Source organism: Corythoichthys intestinalis, chromosome 5, assembly GCF_030265065.1.
Source record: "Corythoichthys intestinalis isolate RoL2023-P3 chromosome 5, ASM3026506v1, whole genome shotgun sequence".
In the NCBI taxonomy this organism is placed as follows: Eukaryota; Metazoa; Chordata; class Actinopteri; order Syngnathiformes; family Syngnathidae; genus Corythoichthys; species Corythoichthys intestinalis.
Window position 1 is genome coordinate 4,012,632 of NC_080399.1, and position 23,600 is coordinate 4,036,231.

The window sequence follows — 23,600 nt, forward strand, 5'->3', positions numbered from 1 at the left end:
AAAAAAAATCCCACATGGCAAATACCACTTTTCTTTCTCAGCCCTGCCACAAAAAAGCTTTTTATTCAATAAAGAAACGTATGTGAAAAAGACAACAAAAGAAACTGCAGTATATACAAGGCACGGTGTAATAAAAAACAAAATATTTTTTATGTGGTGACATATGGTGCCCTTTTCCCGGGTCTAGGTGTTGGAGGTTGTTGCCAAAGCAATTTTTCCTTCTGGGCCTTCTTTGCGCCCACATGAAAGTGAGCCAATTCCTTTGCGAGACCTACCTAGAAGTGCATCTGTCTCTCTTGCCTTCTGGTGCATGCCTGATACAACACATATGCATTCAGTGCTGCCATGTTAATCATCTTGTAGAACACGGCGACCGGCCATCTCAGTGTTCCTCCGTGTTTGACAAAGCCAAGCAAATATTCAAGATGCAAATTGCAGCTATCCGGAGTGAACCCTACTCCCAAGACACATTTTTAGCCTGTCACGTCATCGTCATGAGAAAATCGTTCGTCGACGAAATGTTTTCGGTATTGTCATCGGTGCAGAAAACAGCAATGCTATTTATATGTGTTGTTGTCATTGACGACAATAATGAAAATATTTCATCGATGAAAAATGTTTCTTGACGATACGATAACGAGGGTAAAACAGACTGATGAGAACGAGACGAAAATATAAGAAAATAGTAATTAAATAGAGATATAATAATAAAAAAATAGTTTCCGTCACATGTTCACAATGTGTAACATGCTAATGTTTAGTTAGCCTGCATCATAGCAGTGTATTGTTGTGTGACTCATGTGACGTCCTGCGCCCCCCCCCCTCCCCCACTCACCAGTGTCCTCTTCAGGCTTACTTCTTTTGAAACATGTTAAGATTTGCACGCTAAATGTAACTCCTAGCATTAGCATAGCATTCACGTCTGTCTCTCTAATAACCATGAAGAGGTTGAAAATCAATTTTGAATGTGCCACTGGAAATGAAAGGAGCCATTCAAAAATATTTCATATTAAAACACATAATTGCATGTTTTTATAAAAAAATAGCTGATATTTTTCGTCCCGCACTGCGAAAATGTTTTCATGTGTGAATCATAACTTGACAAAACCTGTTGGATAGTAAAAATTTTGCATGTTTTTACAATGAAAATAGATAGGGCTTTAGTTTTTAACTTTAAGAGTGGTGTGAAAATAAGCACTGGAAACTAGGTGTGCCGGCTGACGAGCACAAGCACGCTAATTATCGGAGAGAAGACAATTCAACTGGATAAGCTACATACCAAGAAATTAAATTAATTGTCTTCACTGTGACAAGTCGAGTTCCACACCTCGATTTAACGTGAAGGATTCACAAAAATCAATAATTATCATGTAAAAATTCCATGAGTGTCTTTTATAACTGTAATTGTTGTTGTTGTCTTGCCGGTATTATTTACTGGATTATTATGTGGCGTCCAGTCATTTGTGCTGTGATATGAAATAGTTTATCACTCGTTGTCGTCCAATCCATTTGAAGTGAGAGGTTGAACGTTCGTACATCAGTGGAATTCAATGAGCTAAAACCCTTTACATATTCAACAAATATACAGAAAGCATTTGAGGAATAGATTAATACATACAAATAATATAAATCAAAAAAGTTTGAAATGAAGGAAATTAAATGGGAAAGTACATCTGAAAATAAGTGAATGAACTCAAAACTAAATCTATAAAATTGCAATTTTAAAATAATATTTCTATATCAGATTCTATATTTTATATCAAATCTATATTTAAAAATATTTTATTTTTTTTTCTTTACCTAAGTTTAATTTTTTTATCGTTACTTATTTTCTTAAGAATTTATGATATGCATTTTTTGTGTGTATTTCTCAATCAGATGGAAGCTCAGTATGGACATGCAGATACAAAATTATAGATTTTTAATGGAAAAATGTAAATGAACAAATTAGGTATGGTAAAATGACTGATTTTAACCCATTAGCTGCCATTGACGTCGATAGATGTCAAATAATCGTTTCAGTCGCTTCAGATTGGACGTCTATCCCCGTCAATGGCATTGAAACAAGAACTTTCACATCCAATCCTTCTAGTTTTAAGAAATTCAGGTCACTTCCTATTTATTGCTCACCTTATACTGATTTATGGGCATTTGCAGGTCACTTCCTGTTGATTTCGGGGCACTTCTATGCCAAGTCCAAATGGATTGGACGTCTATCATTGGCAACGAATGTGTTAAAAAAAAATTTTTTTAAAACGAGAGCAAATGCCATGTAGAAATGTAATGCTTGTCTGCGTTTGGTTATGACTCAGTAACGACATAAAATCTGGTCTCAAACTTGCTTACCTAACTTAATTATATCTCTTACAATTACAACCCGCCCTACAGGAACGTAACATTGTCACACATGTCTGTTTAGAAATATTCAAAAGAATCAGATTAGTTCAGGGGTAGGCAACTCTCGGCTCTGGCTTTGAACCCTCTGATGCGGTTTAGTTTTGTATGAAAGCAACACAATGTAACTTTTCTCTTATTTGTCCAAAGTCGGCAGAGCAACAAAAGAGACAAAAAGCTTTGTCCGAGGAGGGGAAAAAAAAGGGAGGCTACCAGGATAAACGGATACTTAAGGTTAAATATTGGCCTGCCTTTCACTAGCTGGCATGACGCCCCCCAGCAACCGAACACAGCAGAGCTGACGGGTTCAGGTGATCTGGGGAGGGGGGTAGCCACACCAAGGTCGTAGGTTTGCATATGGATGGTAGGGACATAACACTACCAACTTTTCAGGATGCTATGTATAATGCTCATGTATAATTATATCAGCATACCAAACAAACAAATAACAAAACAGAAAAGAAAGACATTTGAATGCTGCATTTATATTATCTCTCCCCACACACACAAACTACTATAGACTGTTCCACGACGACGGACTGAATATCAGTCGCTTAGCTTCATTTAGCGCCGTTTAGCTTCGCTTGGCTCCGTTTAGCATCGTTTAGCTCCGCTTAGCTGTTCGTTAGCTTCACTTAGCTCTCCCGCGTTTTTCACTCCTCGCTTTTCAGCTCGCTATTTTTACAGCTCACTTGCTACTTTGCACGTCGGCTATCGTTTATTTTGAACACATGAGCAAACGTGCTCTCCATGAGAGCCAAGGTGCAGTGAAGGAGAAGTTGAGAACAGGCCACTAATGCCTTTTTCAACTTTCTTCTTCACACCGAACATAAAATACACGACAGCACACCCTGTGGTGAAACAATGCAATACAGTTCAAATCAGTCGTTCAATTACACTCAACAGCTGGTTAACAGCATTTGCTAACGGAAAAAAAAAATTAAGTCTATTAGTGACGCCACCAGTAATGACGAAGAATGTTTTTTTACGGAGTGTAAAGCTAGCGGTTAGCGGTTTAGCGAACGTACCTCCGTTGAACATTTCAAAATAAAAGCACGTCATGTTCGTCATATAAATAATGATTCATCCCACATACTTCAGAATTAATATAATAATAGGTTGAGTAAATACTATAGAATACAGATTCTACACTAAGAATAGCTTTCAATTGACACTCTTTATGACAAATATGATTGGCAAATATCATACTATTATATACAGTATAGTAGTATACTATAATAATAATGCTAGATTTTTTTTAAGAATTGTTTTGAATAATGTTGGAAAGGCAAAGTCAGTGTTCTGAATCTTTTTATTTTCCATTTTTTGCACTAGTAAATGCTATCAGCATTTAACCTCATTGTTTATTTATTTGGGATTAATCATTGTTATTTACCTGATTATTTGTACTTTAATAAAGAATTCAAGTGTTCCAAAAATAGTTTTGTGAATTAATAAGCGTCAACAAAAAATTCATTGCTAAATTGGTAAAAAAATATATATATATTGGATTAGTCGATTAATCGTAAAACTAGTCAGCTGACTAATCAGGAGAAAATTTTTCGTTTAAGACAGCCCTAGTCAGGGGTCGCGTTACCCGAATAGTTTCCGTCGTTGACCGGTTTTTTAAAATGGTGACGGAAAAAACTGAAGTCCATCCGTCATTTTGGCCGGTTGCAATTCACACCCCAGACCACAGGGTGGCGAGTGAGAATGTTAATTAGCTATTGTCTCTCTTGATGCATGACGTCGTTGGCCTTACTCGGAAAATGTCAGGGCAACTGAGCGTCCGAACTAAGGCTACGTTAATACTACAAGTCTTAATGCACGGATCCGATTTTTTCGTGTTTTTCCAACTCGAGTGAGGCATTAACTTGACGGTCTGAACGTGACAAGTCGCATAGAACGGGACCATTTCAAATCCGATTAATTTTTTAAAAATTAATCACGTTAAAATATTTTAACGCAATTAACGCATGCGCTGCAAGACCTACTCAGTATTGTCGCGTTCAATCTATAATGGCGCCGTTTTACCTGCAGTATATATAGAGCTAAAAGGCAGCGTAAAATGAGTAGAGTGAATTTTGGCAGTCTTCGGAGCCTTTTAATCCGTCTCTCAACAATTAGAAATATCGTGGGAAGCAATGTGGGGAAGAAAGGTAGTAGTTGATCTTTTTCTTAACACCCTATGTTATTTCCCAACGCAGAGAAGATATATCAATTGGTGCCACTACGCACAATCATGGTTGCACTTCCCATCATGCATTTGGGCAGAACAGTTAAATGGCTGCAGTATCATTTACTGAAAGCTCAACAAATACACTAGATGGCAATATTTAGTCATAATATACAAAGTCACATTTATCCCTTAATAATTACAAGTCTTTCTATCCGTGGATCCCTCTCACAGAAAGAATGTTAATAATGTAAATGCCATCTTGAGGATTTATTGTCATAATAAACAAATACAGTACTTATGTACTGTATGTTGAATGTATATATTCGTCCGAGTTTTATTCATTGTTTTCTTAATGCATTGCCAAAATGTATATCATCGGGAAAAATTATCGGGAATGATTGGAATAGAATCGGGAGCACAAAAAAAAAAAAAGCATCGGGAGCAAGTAAACATGATCGGAACAACCCTAACTGTGAGATTCCGACACGGATGATGTCACATTCGCATTCGTCCCCAACCCGAGACCGGAGCCGAAAGTCGCTCATTTTCATGGCGCGGGATTTAAAAAATTGAATAAATAAAACGATCGCTTACACGCATATCCAAGCGGGCCATTTCATTCAGGAGCATAAAATACCACGTGACAAATGAAATAAACATGCTTTTTTTCTGTCATAGGCACTTAAAGGCAAAACACTACCGCTTTTGTCCACCGGCGTCGCTAAAATCGACAAAAACTGGAATGTTATCTAGTGTTGCTTTAAGTGTTAAAATATCCGCTCCACCCAGGGGCCCGCGAAAGCGTAGACGGGCCAGCAAATAACTGTCAACGGCACCCCACGCCCCCGTTGGACGGTCCCGTTAATGCTAATCGCACCCGGGTCCTGTTCACATTTATTCCGCCACTGGTTATGTTGTATAATTATGCCCCTTTTGAGCTTTTAACACCTGTCCACCATCGCCTACTCCATGCAAATGTCCGATCCATAAAAAAGAAAAAAAGATATGTACATATTTTTTAAGCTCAAATAAGAGAATACAGTATACTCTTTATTGATCACCATGCCTCTGGGCTAAACAGGTCAAATCATTTCAAAAGTGACAGGCAGAGTTTGTTATCAGTAACCAATAATAAGTAAGTATTGTGGAAGGAGAAAATAAGAGATGAAGTGGAGCCCTAAAAAGCAAACATAGCTCAAAAGAGCGATATTGTATCGTGTTTACTGCAAGGTATGTTCAAGTAGCTGTCTCAGTTGGTGATGAAGGGCAGGGGCTTGAATCATCCGATTTTGAGCCATGGCACACATCCAGCACGCAAACATATGGAAAGCTCGAGGCGCAGTCTTCGTCCTCCCACTCTCCGCCTGTGAGAAGAGATTATTAATATCTGACAGTGTATTTTTTTTTTATCCAAGCATTGGGGGAATAAAAAGCACATAAAAATAGCAATAATAATACCGTAATAATAAATGAAATATATTCAAAAAAATAAATAAATTGAAAAAATACAACTGGAAAGAGTGAAAAAGAAAAATCCTAAATAAAAAAATATTTTTAAAAAGTTAACAAATATTTTTTTTTCTAAACATTAAATGAAAAGGAATTTATTCATACATTCTTTTTTTTAATATATATTTAAGAAACTGGGAAAAACAATAGTTTTGAACTGTTAAATAAAACCCTTACCCACGTCTGCAATATTGGTTTCGGATCTGTCCATTTTTTTAATTCGTCGGTCCCACAGCGGCTTTTCGGATCAGTCTATTTTGTGGAATCGACGGCGCGACATTGCCATGGGATCGGTCTAATTCCTGGATCTTCAAGTGAGTAAAAAAAACGCGGATTTGAATTACGATTGCTATCTTTTATGTTGACTATTCTTCGTGGGAGTTTTCCCCAAATCATGCTAAATAATTAAAGCACTATGGCACGCTACAGTGACGACAGTGACTCTGACGTGGACCTCACAACAATGTTGGAGTTCGCCAGGGAACGTGTATTTGCTTACTGCTGAGCTCCCGAGTGAAGAGTGGTCAAGGTGGAAATATTTTTTGTGAATAAATGTGGATAGTGGAAGCTTCTCCCCTTTTTGGTACTTTTATACACCTATCCTAGCTACCATGCGTTACAATGCACAAGACATGGATTACACAAGGTGTGCTCTTTGGCCTGTACTGTATGTAAAGCATACAAGACAGCTCTGGATGCTAACAATCTACATGATTATATTCGGATAAGTTTGAAAACGCAACATGCTTACCTTGAATATCTGCTAATAAAACCGGACAGCAGAGTTCCCAACAGTACTCTCTCGCGCAGGGGTCGCGTTAACCGAATATTTTCCGTCGTTGACCGGTTTTTTAAAACGGTGACGGAAAAAACTGAAGTCCATCCGTCATTTTGACAGGTTGCAATTCACACCCCAGACCACAGGTTGGCGAGTTAGCATATTAATTAGCTATTGTCTCTCTTGATGCATGACGTCGTTGGCCTTACTCGGAAAAATGTCAAAGCAACTGAGTGTTTGCCTAGTACGGCCAGACTGTTCTCTCTGTATTTTTCAAACACTGAGAGAAAAGTCTGGGACACAGCCTCTCGAGTAGGTACAAAATCAATCGACAAATCAGATTTGTTTATTTGTGTGACGTGTTCTTCACGAGCAACGTCCCTCTTGCGCGCCGAAAGTCGTCTCTAGAACAACACGGATGGCGAACGGGTGAGCCGAGAATATGTTCCAATCCGCGGTAAATTCAGTTTTAAATGAGCTAAAGCACATCGACAGTCTGTCTCGCGCTAGCCATGTTGAATAAACTCCGTTCTCCTCGTATGTTTACTTCCACGCGCAAGTCTCTCGTCCTGCCCTCGTCGCTTTGCTAACGGCAAGTCTGCCCGTCGCTGATTGGTGCACTCCGCTGTCTGTTTGCCTCTTGTTAAGCTTGTTCGGACAGATTGTTAATTAAAAATGAATGAAAACTAAATACTATTGAATATGTCATTATTATCATTTTTAAAATGTAAATGACGGGTAAAAATAGATTATGACCGGATTTTTATGACACTGTCAGTCAAAATGACGGACAACGAAAAAGTCTAGCACAACCTCTGCTCTCGCGTCACCAGTTTTGCCCAACTTTTGTTTTATCAGGTATTTCCTGCACGCATTTTTCCCTGAAGCTCGTCTTGTGAATGACCGACAGTGCTGTCCTGCTCTTCTTTTTTCAGATCTGGTTCAAATAGGAAGGGTAGAACTGACGACATGTTGGGAAAGCTAACGAGTGTCACGCTGGAATTTCGGCATTCGGGGCCAGTGACGTCACGCACTGCGACGTAACAAGAATGGCGACCTATCACTTAAAATAATTTTACAAACTTTATTAAAACAAAAACATTAAGAGGGGTTTTAATATCAAATTATTATAACTCATACTAACATTTATCTTTCAAGAATTACTTGTCTTAAAAATAGAGGATCCCTTTAAGTGTTAAAATATCTCTGTCAGCCCTTGCGACTTGGTTATCTAAAGGGACCTGCAAAATAATTTGAAATTGCACCCCAAACACACACATACACGTACACAAGACGATCGTCTTGAGGGGCCCATGAATGATTGTCCACTAGCAACTCCCCCAACTGTCACAAGATCCACTCGGGGGATCCCGTTTATGCTCATCGCACCCAGGCTCAGTTCAGATTTGTTCCGCTATTGGTACTAACTGTACGTATTCCCCCAATGCATTGTGGGTATTTTTTAAAGGGTATGAAAACGCAAAGGGGGTGTGAGACATCAATAGAACCGTTATGTGCCAAGATAACAAATATTGATAAAGTTAACAAAAAAATCAATCACATTAATGAGCAATTATCAAAAATAGATCGAAAATGACGAACATTTCCGAAAGTGTTCCGGAAACAGCCGAATGGGTGTTGAGACGTCATAACAAGGAAACAAAAGGTCGAGGCGGGTGCCATCGTTGTTTATCGACGAGAGAGTTGCGTTCCTTTTTTATCAAAAAATCGCTAAAATGGTTCAAACCTGTCATGCTATGTGGTTTACAAATAGCCATTTGTCGCAATGTAGTACCCATGAGTTCCCGAACGCGAGAAAAAGAGCTGGACTACGCAGACAATGAGTAAAGTTCGTCAGTGCTAAGAGGGCTAATTTTGCAATTTTACAGGGAAAAGGCAACCTGACAAGCCAGAAGATATGCCTACAACCTCAAAGAAACATAATTTATGCTACTTCCCAATCACTAAAGACCCACGAACTGCGAAGGAGTGAATTCGTGCCCCGTATTTGAATAAATCGAGTGATTCGAGCATGTCTGTGGAACAGGAATATCAGCTTGAAGAGATCGCAAATCACGGCGACTTAAACGTACATTTGAGACAACAACTCTCCCGAAGTTCTGGATTAAAGTCATTTCAGAATATCCCGACATCGCTAGGAGCGAGCTGAAAACTGTGCTACAATTTCCAGCATCGCTAGCTTGATGCTAGCTTCTCTCACTCTTCCATCTCGTCTCAACGAAACAAACTCAGCCCTCCCACTGATTCAGCGGGTGAGTTGTATTTTTTCCCTGCACTTAACACGACGGGGCTAAAAACAAATGCTATTTTATATTTGCTGTATTTTTCTGCCGCACATTGCCGGTGTTCTAACAAAGTTGGCGTGCGCGTAACGTTAAAAAGGACCGCGAATGCAGCGATTCCTAAGTACACACTACAAACTTTCTTTAAAGAAAGGAATATTAACTTAGGTTTGCCATGTTTGGCGCACACAACAACTGCACGTAGCCCTCTCACTTAACAACTTCGCCGTGTCGTTAAGCGTTAATTTACGCCATTTCCGTGTTGCACATTTATGTTTGTGATGTAAATAGTTTTTTAGCACCATTGGATAACATCGAGAGTCCAACTGAATATAAAAGAGGGACACCTGTCCGTGAAAAAAGACCCAAATCACACCGGTCCGTGGTGCAAAAAAGGTTGGGGACCCCTGCTCTAATCCCATTCATATTTGTGTCGGTTGGCAGAGCGAAACCGATGATAGCATATTAAATGATAATTATTCTATACATTACTTTATTTTGCGGTCACGGTGTATCAGCTTCACAAAAAGAAATGCAAAACAAACCATTCAGTGATTCTATTTCCGCCGGTGTTTCATCAGTGTGATTGCTCCCCTCAATGATCCTTTCATTAGGCTGCATTGGCTTTCGTTTGGGCTCAAATTGATAACCCAAAACACCAAAGAAAGGTTCATAACTCTCCTCGTCACCATTAGAAGAATTTTCGTTTCGTCGGATTCGTCGCTGCAAATAGAAACAAAATTGTCCGCCATCGTCGCCGCCATTCAGTACTAAGCACTGAGCCGGCTGTTTCCTCGTAGTGACGTCACGCACACAATATGCTAGATTTCCGGCATCTCGGGGGCGGGTCCTTTTAGCTTGACAATCGACCTAATTTCTATCATTTTCTTGGTGTTGCGATGTGTGTAATTACACGAAGTGGCATGATATGAATTCAAAAGGCATGCGTTGATGGATAAATGATGGAATATTAGCATTTCCCCAGGTGTTGTCATACCCTTTAAATGTAGATTCACGTGTCAAAGGGTAAATGACAGATTTTACTTACTTGACACGACCATCTCTACACAGTTACCGGTGTCATTAGGCTCCATATCTGCAAAGTTTCGGAAATCTGTCGATGAGCCATCCGTCCATATGAAGTCGTCATCCTGAAAGATGAAAATGCATTTGAGAGCGTCAAATTGGGGCTGTTAGATTTTGCCTAACAAGAACATCCCGACTATTTTCTCTCAAACCCGATTTTTCTAGATATCAGCTCTGTTCTTAATTAAAGCGATTAATGAAAAAAGAAATACATATACAATTTTTGAAACTAAATCAAACAAAAGGTAGTAAATGGTATGATAAAGTATCTGAACCTTTTGGAATTTCTCACATTTCTGCATAAAATCACCCTCAAATGTGGTCTGATATTTGTCAAAATCACACAGATGGAAATACAGTGTTTGCTTTAACTAAAACCACTAAAACATTTATAGGTTGTCATATTTTAATAGAAATAGATAATAATAATAATAATTAACTGCTAACAGTTAATTAGCTCCAAGCCCCAGCTAACAGCAGAAAGTCCCATGTAATTAAAAAGCCAAATGCTCCGTGTTTGAAAAAATGAAAACCAAAATCTCTGCGCACGTCTTATCTTTTTTGTTTTGCGGTCAAAAGTTTCCTCCTTGATTGACCTGTAGGAGTCAGCGCAGAGGAGCAAAGAGGGTGAGAGGGGAGAGACCTCTATTGTAAAGGTGAGTAGGAGAGTAATGATTAGAAAGTGGAGAAAAGCCAAAAAGATGGTTATATGTAGCATTCACACACACCCATACATTATATTTATATATGTACACTGCCTGTCAAAAGTATTGGCACCCCTGCAATTCTGTCATATAATGCTCAATTTATTCCAAAAATTGATTGAAATTACAAATGCTTTGGTAGTGATATCTTCATTTATTTTGATTGTGATGGAAAAACACAAAAGAGAATGGGGAAAAAAAGGAAATCATTATCATTTTACACAAAACTAAATCACACTTGCAGCCAGTTAAAATGGATTAAAAGCAGCCATTTAAAATGGATTAAAGTTGACTCAACCTCTGTCCTGTATCCTTGTGCGTACCACATTGACCATGAAGAAAAGAAAGAAGACTTGACAAGCAAAATTGTAAGGAAGCATGGGCAATCTCAAGGCTAAAAGTCCATCTCCAAAGACCTGAATGTTCCTGTGTCTACCGTGCGCAGTGTCATCAATAAGTGTAAAGCCCATGGCACTGTGGCTAACCTCCCTAGATGTGTACGGAAAAGAAAATTGGACGAGATATTTCAGCGAAAGATTGTGCGGATGGTGGATAAAGAACCTCGACTAACATCCAAAGAAGTTCAAGCTGTCCTGCAGTCCGGGGGTATAACAGTGTCAACCCGAACTATTCGTCGGCGTCTGAATGAAAAGGGACTCTATGGTAGGATACCCAGGAAGACCCCACTTCTGACCCAGAGACATATAGAAGCCAGGCTGGAGTTTGCCAAAACTAACCTGAGAAAGCCAAAAACGTTTTGGAAGAATGTTCTCTGGCCAGATGAGACAAAAGTAGAGCTTTTTGGGAAAATGCATCAACATAGAGTTTACAGGGGAAAAAACGAGGCCTTCAAAGAAAAGAACAGTCAAACATGGCGGCAGTTCCCTGATGTTTTGGGGTTGCTTTGCTTCCTCTAGCACTGGACTGCTTGTGCATGGCATTATGAAGTCTGAAGACTACCAACAAATTTTGCGCATAATGGAGGGCCCAGTGTGAGAAAGCTGGGTGTCCCTCAGAGGTCATGGGTGTTCCAGCAGGACAATGACCCAAAACACACTTCAAAAAGCACTAGAAAATGGTTTGAGAGAAAGCACGGGAGACTTCTAAAGTGGCCAGCAATGAGTCCAGACCTGAATCCCATCGAACACCTGTGGAGAGATCTGAAAATGGCACCCTTCAAATCTCAGAGACCTGGAGCAGTTGGCCAAAGAAGAATGGTCTAAAATTCCAGCAGAGCATTGAAAGAAACCCATTGATGGATACTGGAAGCTGTTGTTCACAGTTATTTTGCCAAAAGTTTGTGCTACCAAGTATTAGGCTGAGGGTGCCAATACTTTTGTCCGGCCCATTTTTGGAGTTTTGCGTAAAATGATCATGATTTTTTCCCCCCATTCTCTATTGTGTTTTTTCATTACAAGCAAAATAAATGAAGATATTACTACCAAAGCATTTGTAATTGCAATCATTTTCTGGGAGAAATTGAGCATTATCTGACAGAATTGCAGGGGTGCCAGTACTTTTGACCAGCATATGTATGTAAAATGGGTGTATATTTATTTGTATGTGGGGGTGGGTACGTGGGTGTGTGTAAGGCAAATTAGCCTGACCTAGATATTCAAGAAATTAGAAATCAATAAATTAGTAGTATTTTACAGGGTTTAAAATTACAGATATTTTAGTTACATACGTGCCCAAAATGTAATCTTTGTGACTTAAAAATATTTGGGAGCAAACAATTACTGTGTTGTGAGCGAAGGTTATGGCATGAGCCTCTATGATTAAACGACTATATGAATGTATGTATGTAGACGCTATGTTCACTTACAGTGGGGCAAATGAGTATTTAGTCAACCACCAATTGTGCAAGTTCTCCTACTTGAAAAGATTAGAGAGGCCTATAATTGTCAACATGGGTAAACCTCAACCATGAGAGACAGAATGTGGAAAGAAAAAAAAACAGAAAATCACATTGTTTGATTTTTAAAGAATTTATTTCCAAATTAGAGTGGAAAATAAGTATTTGGTCACCTACAAACAAGTAAGGTTTCTGGCTGTCAAAGAGGTCTAACGAGGCTCCACTCGTTACCTATATTAATGGCACCTGTTTTAACACATTATCGGTCTAAAAGACACCTGTCCACAACCTCAGTCAGTCACACTCCAAACTCCACTATGGCCAAGACCAAAGAGCTGTCGAAGGACACCAGAGACAAAATTGTAGACCTGCACCTGGCTAGGAAGACTGAATCTGCAATAGGTAAAACGCTTGGTGTAAAGAAATCAACTGTGGGAGCAATTATTAGAAAATGGAAGACATACAAAACCACTGATAATCTCCCTCAATCTGGGGCTCCAATGAAGATCTTACCCCGTGGCGTCAAAATGATAACAAGAACGGTGAGCAAAAATCCCAGAACCACACGGGGAGACCTAGTGAATGACCTACAGAGAGCTGGGACCACAGCAACAAAGTAACACTATGCGCTGCCAGGGACTCAAATCCTACACTGCCAGATGTGTCCCCCTGCTGAAGAAAGTACACGTCCAGGCCCATCTGCGGTTCGCTAGAGAGCATTTGGATGATCCAGAAGAGGACTGGGAGAATGTGTTATGGTCAGATGAAACCAGAATAGAACTTTTTGGTAGAAACACAGGTTCTCGTGTTTGGAGGAGAAAGAATACTGAACTGCATCTGAAGAACACCATACCCACTGTGAAGCATGGGGGTGGAAACATCATGCTTTGGGCTGTTTTTCTGCAAAGGGACCAGGACGACTGATCTGTGTAAAGGAAAGAATGAATGGGGCCATGTATCGAGAGATTTTGAGTGAAAATCTCCTTCCATCAGCAAGGACATTGAAGATGAGGCGTGGCTGGGTCTTTCAGCATGACAATGATCCCAAACACACAGCCAGGGCAACAAAGGAGTGGCTTCGTAAGAAGCATTTCAAGGTCCTAGCCAGTCTCCAGATCTCAACCCCATAGAAAATCTGTGGAGGGAGTTGAAAGTCCGTGTTGCCCAACGACAGCCCCAAAACATCACTGCAACAGTGTGTGAAAAGCTTGTGAAAAGTTACAAAAACGTTTGGCCTCCGTTATTGCCAACAAAGGATAAATAACAAAGTATTGAGATGAACTTTTGGTATCGACCAAATACTTATTTTCCACCATGATTTGCAAATTCTTTACAAATCAAACAATGTCATTTTCAGTTTTTTTTTTTTCCACATTCTGTCTCTCATGGTTGAGGTTTAACCATGTTGACCATTACAGGCCTCTCTAATATTTTCAAGTGGAAGAACTTGCACAATTAGTGGTTGACTAAATACTTACTTGCTCCACTGTACATCCTGGTTATCTCCTGGGGGCTAAGCCCCCTGTAATTCTTAAAAGCTAGTGACGCCCCTGCTCAAGATAAAAAAAAAAGAGGTTTCATTCAACTAGTTGTCGGTCGGCATATTATCAAAAATGTTATCAAATTATTTTGTTAAGGTTGAAATGTTACCTAGTGTTGCTTTAAATGACATAAAAGCAAAGGATTGTTGACCTGTTTTTTTCCTGTATTTCCTGTAGTTATAAGTGTTAATAAGCCAAAGTTTCTGTTCATTTTTCATGCGGTCCACCCACCACCGTCAATGGCACTAACTAGACTAATTAAGCTCAGAGAAGGAAATAACAACTCTAACAAAGTTAAGAGAATCAAATAGTTTTTAACCTGACCTAAAAAAAATCCCAAATTTGAGAAAAAGACTCGATCAGAATGTCAATGTTTTACCAAAATTGCATCATGGAGTCCAAACCAACCCGTCGAAGCACTACCCTCTCGTAACAATTCTTGAACGACGATATTTGCCAGCTTATTGGGGATAGACGCCAAATTTCCGCCAGACCCGATGCAGTCCAACTGATCAAAAATGAGAGTTTAAAAAAGTTTTTTTTTTCAGATCTGTGAGCCTATAAAGGGCTCAATCTACAACTGAAAGTTTAACATACCTCCGCGTCAACGAAGCTCGACGGGCCAGCTCGAAATTGGTAACAGTGGCAGTCCAACTGAGTATAGCCACTAGGACATCTAATCTCTGCGAAAGAAGACGTGTCAACAAAAATCGGGTGTCTTGTTAACAAAGTTTTTCCATTGGAAAAGGTGTCATTTGGTTACAGCTACTAACTTTTCCAGTGATTCAAGGGGTTGGAACTCTGCAAAAAAAAACATCATAATAATGCAATCGATCGGCAAAACATTCAGATAGCTAAACATCGAAGACTACAAGATTTTGACTTACGGCTCCAGGTAACAGTCCACTGATCCCCAAAAGAAGGAAGAAAGAGCAAAGAGCAAATGCCATCTGTGTGATGATATAAAAATACATTTTTATCTCCAATAACATGCGAAATGAAAATTCAGTTAACGTGGGAAAACTTTCGATTGGGATTGAGTACAAAAAGTTGGATTGGAAGTTACCTTTGCTGTTGTGTAGCTTGATGCTGACGACAAAGACGACGACGATTCTTTTATACACGGGGTTGGCAGTCTTGGAATGTTGAATGTGTCAAATCATGTCAAAGTCACATGGCACATCAAGTCCTGCAACAAGGAAATAACTTTTAAGTTTAGCTTGTATCTAGAAAATTAAAATAAATCAGTCAATAAAAACATAAAATGTCCACATACCTGGACATAACAGTGTGGGTCATTTAGTGTGGCTGACATGACTCAAAACGTGATGTCCATGTATGTGGATGCCAGGTCTTGGGAAGTGACTGTTTTCGTCGTTGCCAAACAGGTTTTATCGTCGAGTGAGTCACCAGGGAAATAACAAAGAGACAAATGAAAAATTAAATAATATTGTAGGAGCTACAATTAAGGTAAACACTTCCAAGCCCGTCGACAGGGGGGGCAACCAGGTATGTTGTCCTGGGCCTCAGGACCATAGGGGCCCATGAATGACCCTTAATTTGTAATACTTTACATCATAGGCGGAGTTCGACTTTTGGGGCAGGGGGGCACAACATATTGATGACCGCGAAACACAGTGTCACCAATAAAATTAACCTATAAGAATATAATAATAAGTTGAAAATAAGCCTCTTTTTTTTTGTTTCCCATCATTCTTGAGGGGAATCCTAAATCAGGCTGCGGGCAGGACAGCTATACTTTTCGCCAAGATCATCATCCATTGAATATGGTACGCCTGCCGGTGTCGTGCCAATGTAGTTACCTCAATCAAAAATTGTATCCCCTGGGCGGCGCCATATGGAAGTAGATTTGTGTCTTCATTATTTGATCCAAAAAAAAAAATTTATATACAGTGCCTTGCAAAAGTATTCAGCCCCCTTGAATCTTGCAACCTTTCTCCACATTTCAGGCTTCAAACATAAAGATATGAAATTTAATTTTTTTGTCAAGAATCAACAACAAGTGGGACACAGTCGTGAAGTGGAACAACATTTATTGGATAATTTAAACTTTTTTAACAAATAAAAAACTGAAAAGTGGGGCGTGCAATATTATTCGGCCCCTTTACTTTCAGTGCAGCAAACTCACTCCAGAAGTTCAGTGAGGATCTCTGAATGATCCAATGTTGTCCTAAATGACCCATGATGATAAATAGAATCCACCTGTGTGTAATCAAGTCTCCGTATGAATGCACCTGCTCTGTGATAGTCTCAGGGTTCTGTTTAAAGTGCAGAGAGCATTATGAAAACCAAGGAACACACCAGGCAGGTCCGAGATACTGTTGTGGAGAAGTTTAAAGCCGGATTTGGATATAAAAAGATTTCCCAAGCTTTAAACATCTCAAGGAGCACTGTGCAAGCCATCATATTGAAATGGAAGGAGCATCAGACCACTGCAAATCTACCAAGACCCGGCCGTCCTTCCAAACTTTCTTCTCAAACAAGGAGAAAACTGATCAGAGATGCAGCCAAGAGGCCCATGATCACTCTGGATGAACTGCAGAGATCTACAGCTGAGGTGGGAGAGTCTGTCCATAGGACAACAATCAGTCGTACACTGCACAAATCTGGCCTTTATGGAAGATTGGCAGGAAGAAAGCCATTTCTCAAAGATATCCATAAAAAGTCTCGTTTAAAGTTTGCCACAAGCCACCTGGGAGACACATCAAACATGTGGAAGAAGGTGCTCTGGTCAGATGAAACCAAAATTGAACTTTTTGGCCACAATGCAAAACCATATGTTTGGCGTAAAAGCAACACAGCTCATCACCCTGAACACACCATCTCCACTGTCAAACATGGTGGTGGCAGCATCATGGTTTGGGCCTGCTTTTCTTCAGCAGGGGCAGGGAAGATGGTTAAAATTGACGGGAAGATGGATGCAGCCAAATACAGGAACATTCTGGAAGAAAACCTGTTGGTATCTGCACAAGACCTGAGACTGGGACGGAGATTTATCTTCCAACAGGACAATGATCCACAACATAAAGCCAAATCTACAATGGAATGGTTCAAAAATAGACGTATCCAGGTGTTAGAATGGCCAAGTCAAAGTCCAGACCTGAATCCAGTGGAGAATCTGTGGAAAGAGCTGAAGACTGCTGTTCACAAACACTCTCCATCCAACCTCACTGAGCTCGAGCTGTTTTGCAAGGAAGAATGGGCAAGAATGTCAGTCTCTCGATGTGCAAAACTGATAGAAACATACCCCAAGCGACTTGCAGCTGTAATTGGAGCAAAAGGTGGCGCTGCAAAGTGTTGACGCAAGGGGGCCGAATAATATTGCACGCCCCACTTTTCAGTTTTTATTTGTTAAAAAAGTTTAAATTATCCAACAAATTTTGTTCCACTTCACGATTGTGTCCCACTTGTTGTTGATTCTTGGCAAAAAATTAAAATTTTATATCTTTATGTTTGAAGCCTGAAATGTGGCGAAAGGTTGCAAGGTTCAAGGGGGCCGAATGCTTTTGCAAGGCACTGTACAATGCATGGAACATTGAAAAATGCATTAATATTTTTGTGGCTACAACATAATGATAATGCAGCCGTGCGACTGGCTGGCCACCAGTTCACCGTGTACCTTGTCTCCTGCACTTTGTTAGCTGGGATAGGCTCCAGCACCCCTGCGACCCTTTTGAAGATACGCGGTTCAGAAGATGAATGAATGAATCATGTTTTAGACTCATTTAGCGCTTTTTTTGGACACTAAAAGACACTCAATGTATGAATAAAATTATGAATTAATAAAAATGTTAATTAAAAATTAACAAAATTAATAAACCCTAATATAATCTTGTTATGGGCCCAAATGTAACACTCTAAAGTAGATTTGTTTTTATAATTTCATAGTATTGAACTCACTGCCTGCCACCGACAACAATAAACGTCCAATTCATTTAAACTGAGTGGACTAACTGTGACTTACCATCGACAGTGCTAGACGAACGAACGTTTACTCGCCACTCCCTGTCAAAATGAATTGGACGCCAACAACGTCAATGGCAACCAATGACTTAAACTAGTGTTAAATTTACACAAATGTCCTGATTTATCTAAAAAATCATGACTAAATCATGCGGGAACTTAAGAGAATAAACGTGAATAAATACAAATTGTGTAGCATTAAAACTGTTCAACCATAGCAAACTCATTTGAACTGTGCAAAGATTGAGTTATATTTTTATATCATGTAGGTAAACTTGTTTTTTAATGTTGTTGAACATATAAACCGGTTTAACAATCAAAGCCTCTTTCTACACCTTAATTGCTTGTTGACGCTCCCTTTTTTAATTCCGATGTTACTCTAGAAGTCTTTTGTTTTCATCTAGAATGGTAAATTAAGGACAAATTTTGAACGTGTTTACACATTTTCTTGAATCAAATGGACAAATAAACAGCACTTTGCTAAGAAATGTTTTTAGCAAAAGCTAGCACTAAAATGCTACTTTTTCGGTGGTGGTTATCCATCCGTCCATCTTCAACCATTATCCGAAGACGGGTCGCGGGGCAGCAGTTTCAGAAGGGAGCCCTAAACTTCCCTTTCCCTGGCCACATTAACTAGTTCTGACTGGGGGATGCCGAGGCGTTCCCAAGCCAGTGTCGAGATATAATCCCTCCACCTGGTCCTGGGCTTACCCCAAGGTCTCCTCCCAGCTGGAACTGTCAAGAACCCCTCTCTAGGGAGACACCCTGGTGGCTTTTGCACCAGATGCCCGAACCACCTCAACTAACCCCTCTCTACGCGACTCGACTCTGAGTCTCTCGCGAATAGCAGCATTTCTCTCCCTGTCTCTAATGGAAACGACAGCTATCCGACTGAGAAAACCCATTTCAGCCGCTTGTACCCGCGATATTGTTCTTTCGGTCATGACCCATCGGTCATGACCATAGGTGAGGGTAGGAACAAAGATGTGAACAGTTTATGGAGAACTGTGCCTCTCTGCTCAGCTACCTCTTCGTTGCAACGGTGTGACAAAGCGACTGCAATACCGCTCCTGACGCCCCGATTCTTCGTCTAATCTCACACTGCAATGTTCCCTCACTTGTGAACAAGCTGAGATACTTGAACTCCTTCACTTGAGGCAGGACCTCATTCCCTACCCGGACAGGTTAATCTAGCAGTTTCCTGTCCTTGGATTTCGAGGTGCTGATCCTCATCCTCACCACTTCACACTCAGCTTCAAAATGGTCCAGTGAGTGCTTCAGGTCACAGGCTGATTATGAAATAAGGACCACATCATCTGCAAAAAGCAGTGATGCAGCCCACCAAACTGTAAACCTTCTCTGCCACGAATACGCCTGGAAATCCTGTCCTTGAAAATCACGAACATATTTGGTGACAAATCACAACCCTGGCAAAGGCCATCACCCACTGGGATTGGATGGCCACCCTCATCCCATACTCCCGCAAGACCTCCCACAATATATCCCAGTCATACGACTTTTCCAGGTTCACAAAGCACATGTAGACTGAATGAGCATACTCCCAGGATTCCAGCAACAACAAAGAGCTGGCCCATTGTTCCACAACCAGGACGGAACCCAAATTCTTCCTCCTCAATCTAATTTTTTTTTTCAACCACTTTTCATCTTACTGCGAAGAAAGAGGAAATGACGATCAACCCGCCATGATATTTACGTCATCAGCCTTCGTGCCGTGACCCGGGAATTAAACGTATGCTTCCACACGTGCCGTGTCCCGGACATTAGACTAGGACGCGACCCGGTAAATGTCCGTGTCATCTCCGTGTCAGTCGACCCGGAATGTGTGAAAGAGGATTTAGAAGCATGCAAATGTATGTTGAAACGCTGACGACTTGACACTGATCATATACTGTTCTCAGTTGTTCTTTGTGACATATTAAAGAGTACACGGTCCATGTGATGAAAGCTTTGTGATATATGAGTGTGATGCAATATGTACATTGATCCATGACAGAACCCCCCTCTCAAGGAATGGCTCCAGAAGTCCCAAGAATTGAGCCCACCACGGGCTACCAATCCATCGACCCGTCAGAGTCCATGGCCTCATCCACTGAGGGCATTAGCTCAATCTCCTCCTCGCCAGTGGAGGAATCAACGACCAATGGCACAGGGTTGGGTTCAGAGTCAGAGTCTGAGTCAGATGCAGGCATGGGTTGAGAGCAAGCAGCTCTAGGTCGACCCCGCCGGACGGACAGTTGGTCATGATGGAGGCGGTGGAAGTCTGAAACGAGGGTCCGATCTACAATCCGCCCAGCTGGGAACCACATCCTCTCCTCAGGACCATATCCTTCCCAGTCCACCAGATATCGAAGGCCCCTTCCCTGGCGGGGTGACTTGAGCAGGCGGCAAACTGTGTAGACAGGACCCCCTTCCACCCGGCGAGGAGGGGGAGGTGGCGCTGCATTGAGGACCAGGGGGCTTTCATGGACTGGCTTTTGTTTGGATACATGGAAGGTTGGGTGAACCTTCATAGACCTGGATAGTTTGAGTCGGACAGCTGATGGGCTGATGATCTTCTCGATGGGAAAAGGACCAACGAACCTGGGTGCCAGTTTACGTGATTCCACCTGGAGTGGCAGGGCCTGGGAAGAAAGCCATACCTTCTGGCCCACTTGGTACGCTGGGGCTGCAGTAAGGGTGTGGCTGCACAGCTCAGTACGACTCCTTTTTTGTAGGCCCCTTTTAATTGGTTTTTTTCCACCTAGGTGTGTGAATGTATTTCTCAGAATATACATATACATCTCTGTCAGCAAAGCTCACAACACAAAAGAAGTTCCACACAAAAATGTTTTTTCTCACCAGATGAAAGGGGGGGGGGGGCAGTCAGCCATCACCCTGAGCTGCGTCGGCCGTCGAAGTTGCGCCAAACTGCGACGGCCTGTTCAGTCCTGCTTGCAGTCCTAGTTTTTGTATTGTTGTGTATACAAGATACAAACATTGGAAGCCTTGTTGATCTGTTTTTACAGGTCTTTTGAATATGGATGGATTTGGAAAGGGATCTAGAAATTTTGGAGCAGTCAAGGCTACTGTTATTACACGCACGGGCTGTTTTCAGTTTCCCATGGTTCTGAAATTAGATTTTTCGAGGTGCCCTGTGGCAAACGATGAACAGGTTTGTGCAGCAATGGATAAAATGTTGAGACACAGCATTACATGGCACAATCAGTTCCTGCCATAATCACTGTTTAAGTTGCAATATTTTACTGTAAAGTCGTTAGTAACTACAGTGCCTTTCCACTGGCGTACAAAATTCAAATTACTGAAAGATTCATTTCTTAATTCTTCCTAGTGAACCACTTTGTTTCCAAACCTGTTTGACGAAGCCAAATCATCAGTAATGAAGTGTTTTCCTCGTTGCTAACTCGACTTAGTTGCTTCCCTGTCGTGCGATCTAGTCTGATGTGTCATGTGACTTTGACATGATTTGACACATTCAACATTCCAAGACTGCCAACCCGACATATAAAAGGAATCGCCGTCGTCTTTGTCCTCGCCATCAAGCAACACTACTGCAAAGGTAACGTCACATAAATATCAACACAATTTTAGTCGCTGTACATATTCTGCTTTACATGTTGACAATATCATTCGATGTGAGAAATATGCCTCTAATTTTTTTTTTTTTTAATTAAATCTTTGGACAGATGACGTTGTTTCTTCGCTCGCTGTTCCTCTTTTGTGGGATCAGCGCGCTGTCGACCGGAGTGGTGAGTCCGAATTTTACCGTTTCGAAGTCTTCCTTTGTGACAATATTCTTCTTCTCTTTGCAGAACCCTTTCTCTTTTTGGAATTTTTGGAAACGTTGGTAGCTATGACCCAGTGATATTTTTCCAAACAATTGATTTATTTTGTCAACATGAATGGCTGATTTAATCGTCCTCTTTTTCTGCGTAGCAATCAATAACTGTCCGAAAGGTTGGACTCAGTTGGACTGTCACTGCTACATCTTTCAAAGTGAAGCAAGGGATTCTGCTGATGCACAGGTAGTTATGACACTTTCTCAATCAGTTTATGGTTATAACTAAAGATGTCCCGATCGATCGGCAGATCACGTCATTTTCAAAGTATCGGAATCGGCAAAAAATATCGGACATGCCTTTTTTTTCTTTTTTTTTTTCAATTAAATCGTTTTCTTATTGTATTTAACTTTACAGACAAAATGTTTTACACTCATCCAGTCCTTCGATTTGGCTTAAAGTAGGGCTATCAAATTTATCGCGTTAACGGCGGTAATTAATTTATTTTAAATTGATCACGTTAAAATATTTAACGCAATTAACGCATGTGCTGCACGACCCACTCACCCATTGTCGCGTTCAATCTATAATGGCGCCGTTTTACCTATATATAGAGCTAAAAGGCAGCGTAAAATGAGTAGAGTGGCAGTCTTTGGAGCCTTTTTTTAATTGGCTAAAGCCTTACACTCCCTCTCTCAACAATTAAAAATATCGAGGGAAGCAACGTGTGGAAGAAAGGTAGTAGTTGATCTTTTTCTTAACACCCTATGTAATTTCCCAACGCAGAGAAGATATATCAATTGGTGCCACTACGCACTGTCATGGTTGCACTTCCCATCATGCATTTGGGCAGAACAGTTAAATGGCTACAGTATCATTTACTGAAAGCTCAACAAATACACTAGATGGCAATATTTAGTCACAATGTACAAAGTCACATTTATCCTTTAAGAATGACAAGTCTTTCTATCCGTGGATCCCTCACAGAAAGAATGTTAATAATGTAAATGCCATATTGAGGATTTGTTGTCATAATAAACAAATACAGTACTTATGTACTGTATGTTGAATGTATATATTCGTCCGAGTTTTATTCATTTTTTTCTTAATGCATTGCCAAAATGTATATGATCGGGAAAAGTTATCGGGAACGATTGGAATTGAATCGGGAGCAAAAAAAAAAAGCAATCGGATCGGGAAATATCAGGATCGGCAGATACTCAAACTAAAACGATCGGGAACGGATCGGGAGCAAAAAAACATGATCGGAACAACCCTATTTATAACTAAACTGCATGTGTTTGTTGTTGTCGTTCCACTGACAGCGCGAGACAACAAAATCTATTTCGACAAGTCAAATAAATGTAATCAAAATGGCAAACATTCCTTTTTTTTTTTACACATTTTTGGATTTAATTTTTAAAAATCTCCCAAGTCAACATGGAACGTTAATTTGGCCCTTCGAGTCAA

General features: G+C 40.4%; 2 protein-coding genes across 3 annotated transcripts in view; one reads left to right on the forward strand and one right to left on the reverse strand.

Annotated features, from left to right (window-relative positions):
• The window catches only part of LOC130915789 (galactose-specific lectin nattectin-like), a 73,446-nt gene that overhangs the window by 34,138 nt on the left and 15,708 nt on the right, over nucleotides 1–23,600 (forward strand). Inside the window, exons 3-6 of one of the 2 annotated variants that reach the window (XM_057835870.1) lie at nucleotides 10,852–10,905; nucleotides 22,038–22,100; nucleotides 22,164–22,194; nucleotides 22,288–22,376. In XM_057835870.1, coding sequence (XP_057691853.1) covers nucleotides 10,852–10,905; nucleotides 22,038–22,100; nucleotides 22,164–22,194; nucleotides 22,288–22,376 — 237 coding nt within the window. The remainder of the gene's footprint in view (nucleotides 1–10,851; nucleotides 10,906–22,037; nucleotides 22,101–22,163; nucleotides 22,195–22,287; nucleotides 22,377–23,600) is intronic. The other variant, XM_057835871.1, reaches the window with a different exon arrangement.
• LOC130915790 (lithostathine-1-beta-like) lies at nucleotides 5,775–21,761 on the reverse strand. The gene is made up of 9 exons (XM_057835872.1): nucleotides 21,704–21,761; nucleotides 15,626–15,714; nucleotides 15,416–15,538; nucleotides 15,237–15,299; nucleotides 15,123–15,150; nucleotides 14,947–15,032; nucleotides 14,729–14,857; nucleotides 10,212–10,314; nucleotides 5,775–5,937 (listed from the first exon to the last, which is right to left on the reverse strand). Exons 4-9 carry the CDS (start codon nucleotides 15,297–15,299, stop codon nucleotides 5,810–5,812), a joined length of 537 nt encoding a protein of 178 aa, XP_057691855.1. The 5' UTR covers nucleotides 15,416–15,538; nucleotides 15,626–15,714; nucleotides 21,704–21,761; the 3' UTR covers nucleotides 5,775–5,809.